Source organism: Xiphophorus couchianus, chromosome 2 (genome assembly GCF_001444195.1).
Source record: "Xiphophorus couchianus chromosome 2, X_couchianus-1.0, whole genome shotgun sequence".
NCBI classification, from domain to species: Eukaryota; Metazoa; Chordata; class Actinopteri; order Cyprinodontiformes; family Poeciliidae; genus Xiphophorus; species Xiphophorus couchianus.
In genome coordinates this window covers 33,716,513-33,738,006 of record NC_040229.1, presented here as the reverse complement: position 1 = coordinate 33,738,006, position 21,494 = coordinate 33,716,513, and the positions used below count along the sequence as shown (strand labels likewise).

The window sequence follows — 21,494 nt, the reverse complement described above, 5'->3', positions numbered from 1 at the left end:
GTTGGATCCAAGAGTGTTTCAAGGGAGACATCTAAGAGTAGCAGGACACCGGCCCTCGAGGACCAGGATTGCCCACCCCGTCCTAGGAGCTTCAGTTTCCAAGCATCTGAGCTTCTGTCTCAGAGCAGCACCATCCCCCCTCCATTCTATGTAATTCTGTATATACTCTAACAAACTCAACCTAGTAGAAGTAACTTTTTAACTCTATTAATGGATCCATTATATGTGTATATGCTGCTGTCTTTTCCAGATAACTTACTGATTTTATATTATCATTATTATTATTGTTATTATTCAATTGTTTTAATTTCTTAATCCACTGATGATAATGTCAGTGTTATTTAATTCAGTTCACTATCATTGCTTACACACACATGGTCATGCATGTTCCATTACTAACCCACAATACTTCTTTTCTTTTTCACTAATGTACTGTTACTATGTATCTTGTACTGTGATGAATAATGGAAAAATGAACGAATTAAAAAATGCAAGTCATTTTTTGACCTGCACCAATGGCTTCCATATAATTCTCTGCTGTTTTATAACGTTATCATTTTTTTATATTATGTCAGTAAAAAAGAACTGTGTTGAACTATGTGCTGAATAGTCATCCTCTCTAAAACTAATAGTTTAGTTTTAGACTATTAGTTTAAAACTAATATTAGTTTTAGACTAAGAGTCTAAAAGTAATTGTTTTAGACTATTAGTCTAAAACTATTAGACTAATAATAGTTTTAGACTATTATTAGACTATTATTAGTCCAGCAATCTTATTTTATTACTGGAGTTGTTACAAACAGAAATGTTGAACTGTGGTTCTCAAAATCTGTTTGTTTTATGCGTTTCTCATTCTTTTCTGAAAATGCCTCCCAGATAGGCAACCACCCAGGGTGGCATCTTGTGGGGAGCAGAGCGCCCCCTCCCTTCCTTCTATTGTCAAATCCCCCAACACCTCCACGCCCAGCTTCCTTGTGTGGAAGAATTGAGTCGTTATATTTACAAACAGCACCTCCATCTGGTGGACCACAATAATATTCAAATTGTGCAAAATTGAGTTAGTGCATTGTTGCTCAGTCTGTTTTCCTTAATTCATTGAAAATAAAACATTAAAACATATTACTCGAAGCAATTGTAATCAATCCCCAGAAACCCAACAAATTAGAGAGGCAGTCTGCAGGATAACTCTTTAACACACCCTTCCTGTTTCAGTGAGTCATGTTTCTGCTTTGTATAGATGTCAGGCTATAGGAACACAGGACACTCCCACAGTGCAGCAACTTTCAGAAACAAACAGGAAGAACCGTGAACCTCTAAACTACCAGGTTTCACTTTCACTCCATGCTAACATAGCACAGCACTTGGAAAGCAGGCGCATTAGCTACTGACTACCTCTTGCAGGTAAATTATATTTTTTACCTTTGATCCTCTGTAACATAGAAAGCTCTGCTTACCAGGTTACTGTGTTGTAGAGTCACCAAATACAAGCAAATTCTCTTCATCAGTGTGATACTCCCAAAAGAAGCTCTAAAACTCCCTAAGCTGGCTCATTGCAGCAACCTAGTATTCCTAATGTTACATTCAAGGCCACTGTTAAAAATCCATTGTGAATGGAACCCCTTTTCCATCTTGACAACTGCTCAAATCAAAAGAGCATTTTTCAGAGGTGAAAAATGCACTCCCAGACCAGGAAGTCTTCAAGCGTCACAAGAATGTCTGGCCACATGCACAGCAAGAGACAAGGACAACATACAGCTAAACAGCTTCACAAATAAAACGTTTTCTTTGGAATGAACTTTATGTTAATACCGTTTGTCAGGAAAAGTTTGTTCACAGGGAGGTAATTTGAATCAAATATTTTTTTTTTGTTTTTGAAAGAGCTGCACACGAGTCAAAAAGCAGACCAAGCAAAGTTAAAGCTGAAAGTCAAAATATGATTCATAATGTCAAGCCATGCCTTCACTTATATTTTGCAAGCGGTCACTGTCAAATCAGTGACAGTTTCAACATGTTTAATTCCAATCATACAAGTTTATTTGCATAGCACTTTTCATTAATAAGGCATTTCAATGTGCTTTACATAATAAAAACACAACAAATGTTTCAACAATTGAAACATTACATTTTACCAAGAGTTATATTTGAGATATTTAATGAAAATGTATTGTTTAATGCTAATAAGCACGCATTGTTTTTATACATTGTTTTGACCTTAATTGTATTAGAGGAGTTCAGGGGTTGCACAAGGTAAAATGAAAATGTATTCTGATAATAATAAATAAACCACTGTCAAAACTATTTCTGTATGTATGTATACAGTGTAATAAAACATATGTATATTTCAAAAAACTGCAAAGCTAACTAAAATAAAACATAACAAATACAGATGTATTTCTGTGTTATTTGATATTTATGGTAGTTTTTTTTTGACAGTGTCTCACAGAATTTACTTTAACTTATGTTCTAATGTTCTGTTGTAAACTTTATGCTCTCTCTCCCTTTCAGCTGAGCATGGATTATGTAGAGCCCATTCTGTCTATTGCTTCACAGATCTACACTCTGGTTGAGAATGTTAAGGCCAATAAAAAGCGCTGCTGTCGTGTTGTGGAGCGAGTAAAAGCCTTGGAGGACTTGGTGAAGTCAATCAAACGGAGGGATGCAGTCGAGCTCTCTGCTGAGGTGGAGAATTCCCTGAAGGGACTCTCAATCACTCTCAGATCAGCTAAGGAGCTCATTGAGAAATACACTTTGTCAAACTTGGTGAAGCGCATCCTGAAGTCCAGCAGTCATGGAGATGAATTCAACAGTGTGAATGAACGGCTCAATGATGCCTTCCAATGCCTAGCTTTAGCTCTGCAGCTAGAGCATGGAAATCAGGTGTTCAGGGTTTTTGAGCAGATCTCCAGGCAGAAGGAAGATGAAGCTGACAGCAGGGAAGATGATGCAGAATTGAAAAGAAGTAAGAAAAACTGACTTTGGTTTCACTTGGTAGATTAAATTGTACATTTTAGTTAAATGAAACTGCAGATGTATACAGTAGTTATCTGAAAAATAAATCCAATACATGTTTGACAAATCACATAAAATTAGTTTAAGCCACGGCAGAACAAAATGGCTGCCTTTTAAAAAAGATAATCTCTGCATTAACATTCCATTATAGATTGCATCTTAAAAGCAAAGTTGGTTGTCAGCAGCTAGTAATAAATTAAAAGAAAGAATTTGTTTTGCTATAGCAACTCCAGTATTTCTGTAATTATTTATACAACTGCAGAGAAGAGAACAAGCATAGCAGCAGACAGGATACAAAGTGAGGATTGGCTCCCATAGCATAATTACTGTGAAAACACATTTCATTAACCCAAAGCCCAAACAAAAAAGAAAGATTGAAAGATTCAAGCTTAAGATAATTAAGAGAATCTCACTTGTGGGATATCTGTTTTTATTCTTAAATTTTATTTTAAAGTATAAATAATCAGTTTATCTGATGTCCCCTTGTTAAAGTGGGCCAAAAAAGCAATTCAGGTCAATTAAACTTTCAGGAGACAGTTTATGTAATCAGATGTAACACTAACAGTTCAAATTTAAACCTTTTAGTATCAGCTTGCTGTTCAGATTGTTGCCTACTTTGTCACATCAGTGTTTTTGTTCCTCAGTGCTCATGGAATACGGGGAATATGTGGAAACCATGCAAAGGGATCTTGAAGACATTAAATCCAATGTAGTAAAAATTGTGGAGATGTGTGAGTATACAGTACAGTAACTTCACTCTGTTGAAACTCCTGACACTCTGTAGTTTTCTGAGGTATTACTCTTTTGTTACTGTTTCCATTTTGGTGTTTGGAAAAAAAAACTTTAACAAACCTCAGCTATGATAAAATGACTGATTGCAATTCCAGTGGTTTAGTATTTTGTCACTTGATTTTTCTTATTATTATTTTTGATACCTTATTTTTGCCAAAAATATTCACTCATCCATTCAGGTGTAGTACAGTATTGAAATATGGTCACTATGCACACTTCATCGTCATCAGGAATATTACAGCAACGAAGGCAGCAGTTCAGTCATACAGTGGAAGGTGACATGAAATGCAACATGTTAGATTCAGATGTGCAAACAGTGACACCACCTAACTGTAAAGCAGAGGATATATGTTCTGAGGATATTTATAAAATAATATCTAACAATATAAAACATTAAATTAACAGTCAGCTACCACACTAGTTACAACGTTTATATATATAAAAAACATTTTATATGTCTACATATATTGTGGTGCTGTCACTTCATTAAAAAATTAAACCAATTAATCTAGCTGTAGCGCTGTGATTAATCACGATTAATCACAATGCCTACGTTTCTATGCTTGAAGTATAAATATGTACACAGCTGAGCTTCTTGCAGAAACTGTGGCCTGGGCAAGCCCAGTAACAGTCTCCTAGTACTCAACAGCAACCAGGGAAACTTACTCTATGATACATACAGGTAGCAAACTTGTTCATGGAACAATTGACAGATGAAATATATTTTTGAATTATTAGAACTTTATTAAGCTATAATGTTTGTTAGTCAAATCAATGGCATGGCAATACTGGAGTAGTGCTGTCCAAGTCGAGTAAAATCATAACCCTTTTGGTAAATTTTAAAATAGTATTTGCCTTTTATTTTCACAGTGAATAAACCCAGAATCATAAATATGGACATCCGAATGATTAAACCAGATGAACTGAAGAATGTTGAAGAAAAGCCCTTTATGACCACACCAACCTCTGAGGTCTACAAAGGAGAATTTGGTGGCTTCACAGTGGCCATCAAGAAATACACAGGAGCTTTAAATGCCAAACCAGGGTCTGTGGCCTATTTAAAGTCATGTGTGAATTTTGTTTCAGAAATTGAAGAGCAAATTGAGAAGCACAGTTTATATGTTTGGAGGATCTAAGACAATCACTTGGTGTAATCCAAAAAAAATTCTAATAAATTTTTTTTATTTCCAGCTGCTCTGGAAATAATATAACCAGATTGATATCAATTATTAGAGAACTTCTTTATCAAAGAAGTCCTTTAAATGACTGTTTCATTTCAAACAACGTCCAAGTGTTTCTGCAAAACACAGATGAACAAGTTCAGTGCTGTTCATAGTTTCTGCAGTGCTGTAGATTAGGACTCTAACCAGGGGGACAGATGTTTCACTGGGTTGAGCGCAATCATTTTATGATTATTATTTATTAAATTCATGTCTGCTCTAGACATTGAATAAAACTATCAAACATAACCTAATTCTCAGAAATACAACTTTTCGTAACATATGCACTGTAACCATAAACACCGTCTCTACATGCAGGATGGTAAAGTCTGTCTTCAATAAGGAAGTAGACACCATGAAACGCTTTGAGTCTCCCAACATCCTGCGAATGTTTGGCATCTGCATCCGAGAAGAGAACAGTGAGTAGTGATGCACACAATGCTCAAGATAGTTCAAATAGCAAAGAATTATGTCATGCTTAATTCTGCAGCTCCAAATCCTGAGTTCCTCGTCATCATGGAGTATTGTGAAAAAGGAAGCCTACGAGATGTTCTGAACTCCAAACATGAACTGTTATGGACCAGGAAAGCATCCATGTGTTTGGATGCAGCACAGGGACTTTATCGGTAAGTTGGCTAAAGTTGACTGTCTGTGAAACTCCAATTTAAAGATTAAAAGAGGAATTAGAAAATGTGTTTGTGAATATTAGCTTAAGAGAACTAAAACCAAAGTAGTTGAAACATTTTGGAAATCTTCATGAGATGGAAGTAATTCTTATTGACATTTTTCTTTTTGTGGAAGAAAACAATCAACAGACGATCTGCTCCAGGCCTCTGACCTGCCCTCAGTAGAAGAGGCAGAGATCGGAGATTTCAGACAGGAATGTTTTGTTCTGTGTTCAAGTTTGTCCAACAGCTCTGTGTTTGCAGCCTGTTAGGGAAGTTCTTAATGTCCCCAATGGTCCATAGTGGGGTTGGAGATAATGAGCCTCCTGCTATGAATCTGATATCTGATCACTGCTGGCAGTATAGACTTATTTATTATATGCGTATGATTCTGTGGAAGCAACTCTGTTTAATTTTATTCAAACAAACAGAATTTCCTTCTAAACCCAGTCATAATTTTTACTGTTTTTAAAGGTTCAGACAGCATCACTGTCTTCTTTAAACTCTGAGTTATTCATATTGCAGCAAATTCCTACCAATGTCGATACAAAGCACTTTCCCAAAAGGTACAATTAATCTCAAGTTGTGTAGAACTTAATTTTTCAAATTCGGAAATCGTAACCCACCTTGTCCAACCATACTCAAATTCAGATCAAGAAATATCCCTCCAACAGATTTATGGGCTTACATGGAGAAAGGAAAGATTTGGGTTTCTTGAGATGTGAAACAAAGCAGAGCAGCAGCAAGTGGATTTTGACATGTTTCACCAGCTATAGTAAAAACTTAAAGTTTGTGAGCTGAAGTTAGTACCATGAGGAGCTGAGGTAGAGATGTTTAGATCTCCACCTACTTCCCCCCAATACATAGGGTGTAGTAACTTAAAGCTAGCAAATTGAGATGAGCAGTATTATACGTTTGACAAAAGCATCTGAGTTCAGGATAGTTTCATATATGCATAAACAAATAAAAATAATGTGTAATAATGTCTTCTAGACTCCATCTAACTGAGGAAATAAGTAAGCTTCACATGAGCATCACAAGCACTAAGTTCCTCGTGGATGAGAACTACAGAGTGAAGGTAAAAAAGTCAAAACACACTGGAATGAGATGCTGGCAACAGTTTTTTCAATTCTTACCCTCTTTCTGTTTTCAGCTGGGAGGGTTAGAACTAGCAAAAACAGAGACATCACTGAAAAGAACAACTAAGGGTAAAGAGCATTACAAAACCATCAGCTCGCTGTGCTACTCCTCTCCCCAGCAGCTCAGCAACATCAACCACGCATACACCAAAGAGTGTGAAATCTACAGGTAGGTATCGCCAGGGGTCACCATCCAGTCAGTGTTTGCTTTTACATGATTTCTTTTGAGAAATCGCTTTTGATTTGCGGTGGTTTCCCAACTTAGTGTTTACAGTGTTAATATTTAAAATACCGGTACTAAAGATTTTATGTGCTATATTAGCAAGGCAGATTTATTCCAAGTGTTTGAAAGAAAGTAACAGAACAGTCAGAAAGTCAGCTGTGTTTTTCATATGGCTATTATTCTTTGCATTAGTAAAAATTTTATCAGAATGATTGGGTGGAAATACCGTATGTCACAAATGAACTAATAATAGAAAAATCCCATTCAATGACGTATTATCTTGTTCTTTTTCAGCTTGGGAATCGTTCTGTGGGAAATTGCCACTCGTAAGAAGCCTTTTGAAGGTGTATATCTCTTTGCAAATAATCTTCGTTAAATCTGTTAGATTTAGATTTACTTGTATTTTCATCAACCAAGAAGTTTGTTTCAGTTTTGTTCACTAGAAAAGACAAGACCATGTAAAAAGGTTAATTTTTTTTTAGAAATACAGATTTTTGTTGTTTTACTTACATTTTAACTTTTGAAAAGTATTTATATAGTATTTATACCTTCAATATCTTCAATATCCAGTAGAAAAGCCCTTACTGAAATCATGGTAGTCTAGCCTTTTTTATATATAATTGCTGAGAAACGTCTGGCATGTTTCCTCTGGTATTTTTAACAAATCATCTGTCTTTGAGTTTGGAAGGACAAACATTACAGGTTCTCAAACAGATCTGAGCCATGGCTGAGTCATTCCTTGGTCTTTATTGAAAAGTTTCTCTTTCTTCTTCTAGACTGCGGTGGCGATGACAAAATTATTTCTAAAAAAGTGTGTGAGGAGAAATATCAAGAGCCGCTCCCTGCTGATTGTCCTGAATCCCTGGGGGAGATGATCAATGCCTGCAGGGCTTATGAAAGCTATCACAGGCCATCTGCTGGCGGTACGGAGCTGCTGTTTTTGCTCAGTTCCACTGTGGAGCCAACTTTTACAGCTGAACATTTAAAACAGAGCAGAATTAGCCTTGAACGTCTCTGTCTTTGTCTCTCTTGTCCTCTGCAGTGTTGGTGGATAAACTGCGAAGTGTGCTGGTACAGTTCGAGAAACAGTGAAAGCCTTCAACACTGATCACAATATCTTCTACAATTTTGTTCATGAGTTGTCTCATAATGATATTCTTCTATTTCTATTTTGACTGTAATTTTGTTCTTTTTCCCCCCCTGCTTTCCCTGTAGTTTTTAGTAATTTTGTTTATTTTGTCTTGTAATTCTCAGTCAAATGTTTTTCTTTCTTCCACAGCCCCAACATGAGCATGTCATTGTAACTAAGTAACTGGTCACTTTAAATAGTCTTTGGTTCTGAGGTTGACAATACAATACAATACTAAAGCTAACTCGATACTCATGCAAAGAAAAACACTATGATACTACAGTAACCTTTCTTTAAGGTAAAGAGTTACATTATGATATTTCTGTATTTGCAGATCAAGACTGAAATTTGTTGCTCTTTACAGACATTTCAAACATTATTAAAATATAACTATTTCCACTGTGCTATTTAGGCCACAACTGAGAAGCAGAAGTGCAGCACTCATTAGAAAAAAGGTATTTAAAATGTGTAGCTTCCCTTGATTGCAAAACAGTAGAAGAGGTTAAACTTAGAAGTTGTTTATGTACTTTGTGGAAGTATGTACTGTACCTTGGATTCAGTTGTAATAATTTTTTTTTTTATCTGTAGTGTGTTCATGTGTTCTTCCATTTTTGTGTCTCTGTACTAAATTGTCTCACTAATGAACAAATAAAAGATTATTTTATTCTAAACATAGATGTAATTCATAAAAAAATATTTCAAAGTGTAGACAAGGATCAGAAGACTGCTTCACAAAACCAGGATAGTGGATTAAGTTAAGATTTTCCAGATATCTTGGTCGATTTAATCCTTGATTCAGTTTCACAAAAACGGTAACAAATAAGTTACCATGGCGATTTATCCTGTGCAGCAAGCCTGCTAGCTGTACACCTGCTCCAGACCAGGCTAGGTAGTTAGCCTGCTCCAGACCAGCTTTATTATGAAAGGATGACGTTGATTTTAGTCAGTGATTTGTAGAACATGCTTAGTTGTGGTTCATAAAAAACATTCAGATGTTCAGTCTTAATTTTCTGCATCATTCTTTATTTCTTTTTTTTTTAGCTGACCATGCTATGTGACAATAATTTGAAGACTGGATTTGTGTTCCAATCTTCACCCCTGGTCTTCTTTGGAGTTTTATTGGAAAAATAGCATGATGGTAGGTTATGTGGTTTCTGATAAGGGGGACATGGGCCAAAACCCAGGGCAGGATATTGTGGGGGTTAGCTTCCAACCCCATAATCTGTTCCTTAATATGCCCCCATATGTTCAGGGGATTAGACAAATGGGTCTTAAGGAAACAAAGGTAGCACAATCAAGTCAAGCCATGCAGGTAGCATACTTTACTTACTTTATGGATGAATTTTAACTTAACTTAAAATAACGTTCACAATGTAAATTAACTTTATTTTTGGCATATAATTAAGAAATGCACAGTTCCAATCACACAACAATTAAAACAAGTTCTTATTTACATCATAAACGTATGATTTGTCTCTATCATTTTATAAGCTCAGTTATAGTCTATCCTCTGTCTTTTGATTGCTGTTAACTTTTGTGTTTTGACTGGTGACCCTGGACAGGTCACCAGTCCATCACAGTGAAAAGCATCTCATTCTTTCTAATGCAGATTTCAAAGACAAACAGAGGTGGAACTGAAAAGCATGCGGAAGGAGCAAAACTCTTTCTGCTTCAGGTATCTTCCCTCTGGATGCATCTTACTGTATATGTGGTTACTGAAGAGAAAACTGACTTTTTTTGTCCTGTTTGTCTTTTGTTACTTCGGCATTAGATTTGTTCTAATTATAAGCAGCTTGAATGTTTTCACCTGGTTTAGAGCCACTGGTGGACTGAACAAATTCTCTGGACAGGAAGACCTAATTTCCTCCACAGACTTAAATGAATTATATGGCTGCAGGTTTCAACGCATCTGCATCATTTATTTTAGCAATTACATTTTCTCTAGAGATGACAATATTCTTATCCCTCAAGAAGTAGAGTCAAGGCAGCTGGGTAGACATTGAATTATGAATGACTAATTATTATGCAGCTGTTTAGTCTCTGGTCTTTTCGGTCAAAGACAAAAATCTAGGACATATTTAGTTATGGTTCATAAAAGGTATTCAGACATTCAGTCTTTATTTTTCATGGTAGTTGACCTTGCTATGTGACAAGAATGTGAAGACTGGATTTGTGTGCCAGTCTTCTCCCTTGGCATTCTTTGGAGGTTTATTAGTAAAATAGCATGCTGGTAGGTTATGCTATTGCCACAATCAGTGGTGGTTTCTGATATGGGTGACACAGGCAACTGCCCCAGGTGGCATCTTGTGGGGGGCGGCATGAGCATCACACCCTCTATCTGGCCCTCTTAATGTCAACATTACCTAATGTTTTGTATGTATTAGGAGGAAAAAGCAAAAAGTGAAGATATCGTGGTTGCTGCCCTACATGGTGATCCACTAGATACCTGCTGATTTATGTTATCAATGCATTTATTTAATTGTGTTTACCTGCCAAATTTCTTTTTAATGTTGGGTTTGTTTGTACTGTGATTTATGTTGAAAAAATATATTTAAAAAATGTATAATTATTTTGAATTTTTTAAAAAAATTCTTGGACTCTTAAGACTTGAGTGTAAGCTGCAGATAGTATCTTTGACAGGTGATATGTTGAGCTTTACTCTGAAAGGATGAGGTTGACTTATTAGCCAGTGATATGTGACTCATAACAATCTGCTGATGTTACTTAGAGCTTCACATTAATGAGGATGCCACTGTTACTTCAAGTGAATGCTCCATTAAAGTACTTCAGTCATTTCAGTGCAAAGCATGCATGATTTAACACCCATGCTGTATAACTGGTTAAAACTCAGTTTGGCATTTTTGAAATGTGGTTCTGTGAAGTTGTTGTGGAATAAACTCCATCTACACCAGGAGTGTCACACTTATTTTTGTTTTGGGCCAAATCAAGATCATAATTTCTCTTAAAGGGCCAGTTGCACCAGGATGATAAAACCTGTTCACCATCTGTTAAAGTATCAATGAATTCTTAAAATTAAATAATATTAATGAACATCTTTTCAGTTCCTCCTGGATTTTGTGATTCTTTTAGTGATTTTTTTCCAATAAAAATCAAAGTGATTGTGGTACTAATTTGGAAATATTTGTGATATTTCTGCTTATTTATGACAGTAAATGCAACTTTTTATTACTCGCTATATAGATCATGGATTATAATCTTTCATCAATTAAGACTGAAGCAGCTGTTTAGTACAAGTAAGAAACTTTTTGACAATTTTTGATAAAAATCTGCAATAAACTCCCAATTATTAGTGCAAAAAAGTGTGGGGATTTGATGATTTTGCATGAATTTCCACAGTAATTCTCAAGAAACTGGGGGGACTGATTGCTATAATTTGGCAGTAAATAGATAAAAATTGCATTGATTTGATTGATAACATATTTAAGCACAGTTAGTGTTTAGTCTAGAATCTAGAGGGCCTCATAAAAAGCTATACTAGATCTAGCTATACCAAAGTTAGATTTGGCCCACAGATCTTGAGTTTGAAACATGTGATCTACAGTGAACAGAAGCACAGGTGTAAGTGTCTGTAGGTAAGTCAATAAAAAGGAAATACTGTGAACTGATATCAAACAAAGTTAAGAAGGATTACAGAAGTGAACCACAGAACTACGGTGGTGCAAATGAGTTTTTTCTAATTTGCTGCGCAACATGAAAACAGGACACAATATTCCATCATTTGATTTGCATCTCATATAAATAGTTCCTCGGAAATGATTCAGTAAATTGATTTTAAATGTAAAAATAGGGACTGGCTTATGTAATCAGTCTGAAGCAGGTTCATTTTCAGGCCTCACCTTCAGTTCTCACCGCTCTCAGGAAACAATACTAACATGGTTTTCTCAACAACATTTGCCAGTCCCATTTTTTTTATCACTGTTGTAAGACACAAACACCATTCATTATGTTATTGCTGTGCTCTGCATCCTACAGTGTCATTAATGCAGCAAACAAGTTATAAAGCATGTAAAATTTTCTCATCTACATATCAGTGTCAAAATGAGGAACATACCAATTTAGAATTATGGAAAAACAGTCACATTCTATTCTATTCTATTCTATTCTGTTCTGTTCAACTGTCATGTTATTTTTTGAGACACAATCCTACTTGATGTTATCAGTCATGTTCTGTATATTCTGTATTTCTTGATTCCACAGGTCAGACAATACCAGTGAACAGGTCTTGGTGTGGCTAATGTAGAGGAATTCACCTATGCAAAACTTGTGCAAAGAAAATTACTCTTTCTGATAAAGAGTAATTTACTCTATCAAATTATTTCTGTCAATCTTTAAAAAACAGATTTATAAACATATAAAGTGAATTGGAACCTTTAGTAGTGCTCACTGTTTGTATGGATATGATGTAATATAGTCTTATTAGCCATAATTCAGAAGCTGAAAACTAAAACACAAGTATCTGTTTCCCCAGAAATTTGCTTTCTACCAAGTTCACCCTGAGATCAGAGTGCAATGCTCAGAAAAACAGCAACATTTTTAATGTCCTAATGGGCTGCATGGTGCCGTAGGTGATTGCACTGTTGCCATGCAGCAAGACGCTCCTGAATTCAAAACCCTGGCAGGTTTGTTTTTGCTTGAAGTTTGCATGTTCTCTGATTAAAGACACTTCACAAATTTAATACAGAGTAAAGCACAGACCTCAATGAATAACTTAAAATGCAAGCTGACAAGAGCAACATATTAATAAGAGATCCGCAAAATATTAATCATACATTTGCCATTGTTGGCTCAGCTTTCCTGAGAGTTATAATATAAATTCAGAATACATGTAGTAACTGTCATACTTAGGATCGAGATTAGCTATCTAGACAGAATGATATCAACGTGGCTCAACAATGGAGATGGAGATAAGCACTGCAATTCACAAAACCCATTAAAGTTACCTCAAAGTGCCTGATTATCCTTTGACATTTCCTATTTTCTCTTTATTACCTTGTTGTTTTGCCCCTCTGCAGCGAGTATCCATCACTGGATTAATTAACAAACACAGATAAGACCAAGAGCAGGCCTGTTAACACCTGCCATTGGAAATTGTTCTTATCTGCTCTGCATTTGACTCAATCCTAGATAAGAACTTGACAGAGCTCAGTGTGGCCCATAAAAACATGGCCGCCAGGCTGAAGATCCACAGCAAATTAACCCCTTCAGCCAAACCTCAATGAGGGCCAATAAAGCAGGGTGTTTGCTGGTGCATTACAACTACGGATCCTGCAGCACTGGCTGCCTATTCACTAAATAAATAAATTACCAAATGATAAAATTAAGAAATGCAGAGAACTATTACTATGAAAAACATCTGCAGATTTGATTATTGTAGAATTTATGTCAGAGATATACTTGCAAATATATTATAAAATCATATTTTTTAAAAGGTTTTATTGACTGTAGTGGCCTTTATTTGAGAGAGGTCAAACAGGAACGTGGGTAATGAGAGAGGGAGAAAACATGTGGCGAAGGTCATCGGGGCGGGACTCAAACCTGTGACAGCCGTGTGGAGGACCGAGGCCTCCAAACATGGGTTGTGATTTATCCCTGCACAGAACCCCATAAAAACAAGTTTAAACAGTCAAATGATCACACAGCTGCAGCAGCTCTCAAAGGTTTGCACATCCCTGTCACATTTTTGTAATGTACAAAACGTTCTCATGACAAATAATTTCCGTAACATTTTCCACCTTTGTTCCCATTTTCAAATGAAAGGCACAAGTACATTTATTATATGAAAAATAAAAGCTGTAATAATATAATTGCATTAATGTGCTTTGAAATAGTAGTTTGTCAAAGTTAAGTTTATTCAGTCTTCTTCAGTCTACACCTGCCACGAAATAGAGCAAATTGGATTGACCTAAAGTAAAGCTAAGCTTTCCTACAGGGATTTTACCAACATTTGGTCTTTTACTTAAAGCCATTTTTTTGTCACTGATATAGTTTATTACCACAGGCAAGAGTTGGAAGACAGCTGGACAAATGATGAACTTTGTCTTTCGTCTCTGCAACAAAACAGTTCAGCAACATGATCCATACAGTCAACCAATTCTGCTCTCCACAACTGCAACTTCAAACCTTTTCCATGAACATCACAAACAGGAAGCAGGCTTGGTGGACTCCAACATTCATGAGTAAAGAATTTGACTTTGTGTTTGTCTAAAGGTTATTTCATCTGTTCATTTATATTAATCTCCATGCATGTCTATTATGGTCTTATGTGTTTTATAAGAGCAAGATATGTATCTGTAGGAGTACTGATATACAGTATGTGCTGGTACTGTATGTATTCATTTATATGTACTTTATATATGGATTTGTGTGTAAGAGATAAAGAAGGAAAGAAAGAAAGAAGATAGATTATCTTGAATGCAGATTATCTTGTTCAAGGCTGAATTGTTGAAGTGGAGTGGATTTGTTAAAAGCTGAGCAAAAGCAGCTCATGTGTTCCATTCCACCTCTTCAAAAAAGCCCACTAATCCAAGGAATGATAGGGGTGATGATTCAGTTTGTAAAATGTCCTAAAGTTGAACAGCAATAGTCACTCGTTTCAAAGGTGGACTGAGAGTGGAAATATTGTTCAGTTTTAAATGGAAAGCTCTTAAGAAGTTCCTTATGCTCTCACCCTGGAGAGATTCTGCTGGGTTCAGCTGGCTGGTTCCTTCTGTCATGATGGAGAGAAGGAGATGGCAAGAGAATTTGAAATTATAAAAAAAAAAAACTTACAAAAACCACAGGGAGCCAGGGCAGAACAAAAAGTAATCCGCAACAAAATAGCCAATAAGGGAATATGAGGAGTACCTGTTAAAATGGGAATGTAACGGAAGGATCCAGTGAGAAGTAAATGAAAGAGGTGTAATTAAATACTGGGAGAGTAAATGTTAGAACAATAGACCTGACCTGATGAGCTAACAGGTTGCAGGTGTGAGGAGAGAGAGAGAGACCCTAACAGCCACAATACACAACAATAGAGCAGACTAATCATCAGCAATCTAAAATGCTAAATGGAAATTTACTCCTGGTGATACGAGCAGTTCATTTCATTTATTGTTTATTTGAGATGAACATATACAAAAATATAGATCAAAACAACCTAATGTCTGCATCACAGTGTGTATAGTTAATTCACAATACTCGTTCCCAGATGGACCTTTATTAAATTAGAGGGCAACTGACCATATATTTGTTGTCAGTGCTTGATGTTAAATGTGTAAATGGGAAAAATTTAAGTTTGACTAAAAATAAAGCAGAAGAAAAGCTGTAGAGGGGCAAGAACTTTTTCAAAACACTGTAAATCTCTTGACTTTATTGCACAGGTGTCAAACTCCAGTCCTCGAGGGCCGCTGTCCTGCAGTTTTTAGATGTGCCACAAGTACAAAACACTGGAATGAAATTGCTTAATTACCTCCTCCTTGTGTAGATCAGTTCTCCAGAGCCTTAATGACCTAATTATTCTATTCAGGTGTGGTGCAGCAGAGGCACATCTAAAAGTTGCAGGACACCGGCCCTTGAGGACTGGAGTTCGACACCCCTGCTTTATTGTTTCCCTCAAACCTTATTATTATTTGTGAGCAATAAAAATGTTTGTTCAGAAAAGTTAGGCAGTAGAAGAGTTTTATTATGGGTTACAAATATTGAGGGTATTGCTGAAGGTTCACCTAATGATCTGTGTAATACGTATGGAAACAATCTGGAAAATATCCCTATCATTATGCATGGTACAATGAGAGAGTACAATGATATAAGTATTATGTTAAGCACACACATTATAATTTAATCACATATGTCTGGAATAATCCTATTTTTATTTGTCAGAATATTTATAAGGACTTTTCCATTCCAAGCCATGACTTTTTTCAGAGTAGCACTTAGTAAAACACTGCAATAAACCAAGTCCTCTTATCTGAGATGCAGTAGTTATCTTTTGCTTCCTTTTATCTCCTCTCTGTTTTCATTTCATTATGACACTTAGATAAACTACCAGTCCCAATATTTAGAAAAGGGACATTTAGATCATCATATCATGCCGAGAGCACAGAGCCACAGCTGGAACCTGGGAGGTCTTTTGTATCCTACAGCTACAGCTGAAAGCGTTTTCACTGACACAAATTATGTGTTCTGTGACATAGATTTGTATTTAACTTTTTCCCTTATCCAAAAACCCCAATATTTTATGTATTTTTAAAACACAGTTATCTGTAAAATATAAAATTGATATGAAGAGTCAATATTTACAGTGTCATTTGGGAATGTTCCATTCAGGCTTTTCTCATCCTCTATTTTGGTTCAAGCCATTTAAGCATTTGCACTTTTTACAGCTCAGATTTGCACACTATAAGAAATAAATTAAATGCACTTCCATGTATGAATGAAATGTTGGTAGCTCTACAGATGTTTGAAGTCCTGATAAGAAGCAGCTGCAGCCTTTGGTAGCCATTGTTTCCTTGATGCTGCACCATTAGAAGAGACCCTACAGAATGAACTCCAGAAGCGTTGTGAAGCAGCCCCTGCTGTTTTTTTTTTCTTCATATTTCTGGTATTGTATGTAATTTAAAATGCTGAGGACAGACATTTTGATGGTCTACCATCTTTTTAATATCTGTTTGAATGCCTGCTTTACTGCATTGTTGAATAACTTCTATGAAACTGTTGGCATACACCATATTATTTCCCTCAATCTATCTGGTGTATCTTGAGGCTGGTAGTGACATCAATCAAACCTCCAAACTCCAAACATCTACAGTAAAGTCAACAGCAGTCACAACAAATCACAAAAAGTGCAGAAAATCCTGAACTGTTAATCAGTTCACTAGTTAATGTTGGTAAAACACATGTAGGCCAGCTGTGACTCACTGGGAAGAGGAGTTGTTTTGCATTCATAAATTTAGTCAATTACAACTTTATGTAGTGTCAACACAGACGTACAGTATGTGTGACCGGTGTTGTGATCTATCTTCTCCAACACAGCAGTGAAATGGCTCCAGAGCAGTAAAGTCACTCATCCAGTCTGTAATTCTTTTAACCTTATCACTGTTTCTCAGAAGCAGTTTATCCTTGAAAATGAGACTTTACCTTACTTGCTTTCATAGTTAGCGAGGTCCGTGCAGAACTTTAGCCATTTTGGTGCCCTAGTCAAGATTGTGGTTTGGCGTCCTCATCCCAAACCAGAACTCCAAACCATTAAGGATGTCAGATCCTCCAACATCCTTAATGTCGGAGGATGGGGGGAAGCAGCTTTATGTACTAAAGATTTTATTTTGAGATGTAAAGGTTTGTTGACGTTGGAAACTGCTGCGGGGAAAAAGCAACAAGTTTCAGTAGTTTTCCAGAGCTCTGAATGTTTATCTTTTAATTCTGAAGAAGATTTTTACCAGGTGTCAGTTTCTGGCAGCAAGGTCACAGCATCAGCTGTTCAGGCAGGAATGCACCTTTTTACAACCCCTCCCAAAACTGACACATTTCACAATTCCCGGGCAAATGTTAGTGATTTGGTAAAATGTAATACTTCAACAGAGTCCACACCTCAGGAAGCAATCATTTCTCAGCAGCTGAGAATCCAGACCCTCTGGATCACAGGCACAGGTGTCAAACTCCAGTCCTCAAGGGCCAGTGTCCTGCAGTTTTTAGATGTGCCACAGGTACAAAACGCTGGAATGAAATGGCTTAATTATCTCCTCCTTGTGTAGATCAGTTCTGCAAAGCCTTGCTAATGACCTAATTATTCTATTCAGGTGTGGTGCAGCAGAGACATCTAAAAGTTGCAGGACACCGACCCTTAAGGACTGGAGTTTGACACCCCTGCTATGGTTGAAGCAAATAGTGTAAGGCAAGGTCTGGTTCTTACCAGGATGTTGGATTCTGTTGCTCCACCTGCTTTTTAGGAATTGACAACAAAGGCTAGAGTTTTAGAAATACTGTTTGCATCATTTATGATTTATGAGAATAGAGCAGTTTCTAGCTCTGTTCTTCACTGTGCAGCAAGAAGATCCTGCTTCAAATCTTGAAACAGTACCTTCCATGTATTTCTGCATGGAATTTCCTGTTCTCTCAGAGCATATGTGGGCTTTCATTGGGTACTCCGGCAACCTCAGGCAGCCCAAAAACTTGGGTTAATTAATCATTCTCAACGGCTCTTAGCAGTGACTCTGTTCTTGTTTGCCCTTTGTGTCTCTGTGAGGCCCAGTGACAGCAGCAGCAGGACGTGATCAGCTTTTCTGGTGATGCACTTAAAAAGAAACCAGGTGAGCGAATTAAAACATGGAGCTAATTTGTTACAAGTAATCAAATTAAATATATAAAGTAAATATACAAAGTTTATTAAGTTGTTGTGTTATATAAAAGTAAATAGATTAAGTTTGACAAATTTGATGTGAAATTAATTCAATTTTTTTTAAGTTGAAGCACCATTTTACTTAATAAGAAATTAGTGTCACATAATCCGGCCCATCTTTTACTGGACCATATCTTTTAATTTTTTTAAGCTGAGAGGATCCTGAGTAATGTATGTAACATGGGTAGAGATTATACAAATGTTCTCAAACAGGCTGTAAAATTAAACTACAAAGGTCTTAGACATTTTTTTTTTTTAGAAATTGAGTAATCAAATACTGAAACTATGGGGTGAATGAATTTATAATCATCTGTAAGTCTTTCAGGAATGTAAGAAGAGGAGAGAACAGTTAACTATGAATGAAGGCCATGTTTCAGACAAATTAGTTATTGAAAGTTTGCCTGATTTATTCTCAGTTTTTTTCTTTGTTTTTAACAAAGTAAGGAACGCTATTTACACCTTTTTTAACATGAAATTTAGCGTTATATTTGTGTGATAGCAACTGTGTTGAATCTTTTTTCTCAGTAGTTTTGAAGGTTTACAGAATATATGTCTTTAACATATTATTACTCCTCAGCACAGCACAGAGCAGACAGACGTTTTTCAGTTCAGACCCAACTTGGTCTTGCCCTGAAAAAGACACGTCAGTCTCCCATCGTGCACTTGCCTCCTCGGGAACGCGCAGCGCCTGGATCAAGGCGTGCATGCGTCCAGGTTCATTAGTCAGGTACAGACTGGAAACAAAGTGTCTACCCGCGAAGCTCCTCCTGAGTGGAGAACCCTAAGGACAGCGGGTGATGGCCATTGAGGTCTCTGTTCACTTGACCACGCAGACAGAGTGTGCTCTGTGGGGGCGCAGGAAGTGAGGCTCACAGCTGTTACCGGCGGACAGAATGGCAGCGCTGCGAAATCACAACAGCACGACTTTGTGGAACGGATCCTCGGTGGAGCCGAATGATGTTGACGTGCCAGCGGATGGGTCTCCGACTTTGCGCATCCTCATCTCCACCGTCTACTCGGTAGTGTGCGCTGCGGGACTCCTGGGGAACGTGCTGGTGTTCTTTCTGATGAAAGCGCGCACCGGCCGGAGAAAGAGACCCAGTATCAACCTGTTCATCCTGAACCTGGCGGTGACGGACTTCCAGTTTGTGCTCACTTTGCCGTTCTGGGCGGTGGACATAGCTCTGGATTTCAGCTGGCCGTTTGGAAACGCCATGTGCAAAATCATTCTCACAGTGACGGTGATGAACATGTACGCCAGCGTATTTTTCCTCACAGCCATGAGCGTCACTCGGTACTGGTCCGTGGCTTCGGCCCTGAAGGACAGGACCCGGCAGCGGGTGTGCCCAGTGCACTGGGTGATTCCCGGACTGTGGCTCTGCGCCATGACGGCCTCTTTGCCAACCGCAGTGTTCTCCACGGTAAGAAGGGTGGCGGGGGTGAGACTCTGTCTCATGGGCTTCCCGGACGGCAAACCTTGGCTTTTGCTTCACCACCTTCAAAAAGTTTTGGTAGGTTTTGTGTTCCCAATGCTGATAGTGACGGTGTGCTACCTGTTGCTGCTGCGCTTCTTACGTCTGCGCAGCATGAACAACAACAATCAGGTGAAACGGAGCGCCAAGGTGACCCGATCGGTCACCATCGTGGTCCTCTCCTTCTTCATCTGCTGGATGCCGAACCACGCCATCACCTTCTGGGGTGTTCTGGTGAAACTGAATGTGGTCAACTGGGATAAAGCCTATTATATGGTGCACACGTACCTCCATCCGGTCACCGTGTGCCTGGCGCACACCAACAGCTGCCTGAACCCGGTTTTGTACTGCCTCATGCGCAGGGAGTTCAGGATGAAGATAAAAGATATGTTCTGGAGAATTTCCTCTCCCTCGGGGAGGAACACATGTCATCTGCAGCCGTTCTCCAGAACAACCAGAGAGCCGGACGACACACAGACTGCCATCCCGCTGAACAACTTAGAGACGGCTTTTACGGACCCGTGCGACACCAGTGCGTTCCAGACGTAGCAGGACCGAAGTGGAACAGAAAAACAGCACCAGACGTTATTTTCACTGTCCGATTATCAACTCAGTAATCACCTCACCGAGCATAATTTGTAGAGATTCTGATTTCTTTGCTAGTATTAGTGTGTGTTTCAGCAAACTCAAAATGTATAAATGCTGTACTTTGTAATGTCCTTATGTTTGAAGCTTCTGTGCTCTTCCTAATGTAAATGTAACTCTGCACAGTGTATTTGCACCAACTTGGATTAATTATATAGAGGATTCTTTAACCGCCTGTCTTTGTTTTCTCTGGTCCACTGATGGAATTGAGTTGCTCATATTGTCTGATTTTAAAGAGCTGTATGAGTTAAGGCTCTGTCTTAGAAAAACCACATTCATTCTGCAGCATTCACAACAAATCTATATCTATAATATACAACGTAACAAAACCTAAGTACAACGGAAGATATAAAAGTTCTAGTTCATAAACTACAATTTATTATCTATAAATAGTCAAGAATAAATTGTATTTTGTCATTAGGATCTGGCTGGTGATGTCAATGATCATACACCGTGTGCGCGTGTGATCACACACAGGCCCACGTACACACACGTGCTCTCTCTCTCTCTGTATGTGGTTTATCTAAAATCTATAGTATCTCCATATCCTTCTGCTCCTGTACAATGTTATCCAGCATTTACCATACGTTTTTTGATCTAATGACTAAGATAAAGTTAACTTGTCACCTCCACATGCTAAACTGGTATTTATGGGTTACATAATTAACTTTACCCCATTAGTCTGAGATAGCAAACAAAACACATAACAGAAACAATATGATTAGGTGAAATAACCTCCCTGACTTTTATCCTTTAGTTGTCTCCTGTGATTTATCTCTCTCCTTAGGTAAGAAGAGCAATGATTGC

At 37.5% G+C, this 21,494-nt stretch overlaps 2 protein-coding genes across 7 annotated transcripts; both read left to right on the top strand.

Annotated features, from left to right (window-relative positions):
• The first annotated feature begins 1,267 nt into the window (after nt 1-1,267).
• LOC114160059 (mixed lineage kinase domain-like protein) lies at nt 1,268-11,088 on the top strand. 6 transcript variants are annotated; one of them, XR_003598708.1, is made up of 13 exons: nt 2,452-2,959; nt 3,654-3,740; nt 4,672-4,846; nt 5,340-5,440; nt 5,512-5,647; nt 6,680-6,764; nt 6,840-6,994; nt 7,343-7,392; nt 7,825-7,971; nt 8,091-8,475; nt 8,590-8,632; nt 9,219-9,315; nt 9,787-11,088. XR_003598708.1 is itself a non-coding variant. In XM_028042455.1 (11 exons), the coding sequence occupies exons 2-11, from the start codon at nt 2,512-2,514 to the stop codon at nt 8,138-8,140; spliced, it is 1,434 nt and encodes a 477-aa protein (XP_027898256.1). In that variant the 5' UTR covers nt 1,268-1,401; nt 2,506-2,511; the 3' UTR covers nt 8,141-8,769. The 6 variants fall into 6 exon arrangements, 3 of the variants coding, with proteins under 3 accessions (XP_027898256.1, XP_027898267.1, XP_027898233.1); XR_003598706.1 differs by having other exon boundaries at nt 8,091-8,632; XM_028042455.1 differs by lacking the exons at nt 9,219-9,315; nt 9,787-11,088 and adding an exon at nt 1,268-1,401 and having other exon boundaries at nt 2,506-2,959; nt 8,091-8,769.
• Nucleotides 11,089-19,095: 8,007 nt separating this feature from the next.
• Nucleotides 19,096-21,154, top strand: rxfp3.3b (relaxin family peptide receptor 3.3b). The gene has a single exon (XM_028042496.1). The coding sequence runs from the start codon at nt 19,464-19,466 to the stop codon at nt 20,589-20,591; it is 1,128 nt and encodes a 375-aa protein (XP_027898297.1). The 5' UTR covers nt 19,096-19,463; the 3' UTR covers nt 20,592-21,154.
• Nucleotides 21,155-21,494: the final 340 nt, after the last annotated feature.

Bases quoted from the DNA above. Each gene is read 5' to 3' on its own strand.
- LOC114160059 (XM_028042432.1), top strand. From the start codon at position 2,467: ATGTTCTGTTGTAAACTTTATGCTCTCTCTCCCTTTCAGCTGAGCATG. The intron at 5,648-6,679 runs GTAAGTTGGCTA...AATGTCTTCTAG, and splicing joins GCAGCACAGGGACTTTATCG to ACTCCATCTAACTGAGGAAA. The intron at 7,972-8,090 runs GTACGGAGCTGC...TGTCCTCTGCAG, and splicing joins TCACAGGCCATCTGCTGGCG to TGTTGGTGGATAAACTGCGA.
- rxfp3.3b (XM_028042496.1), top strand. From the start codon at position 19,464: ATGGCAGCGCTGCGAAATCACAACAGCACGACTTTGTGGAACGGATCC.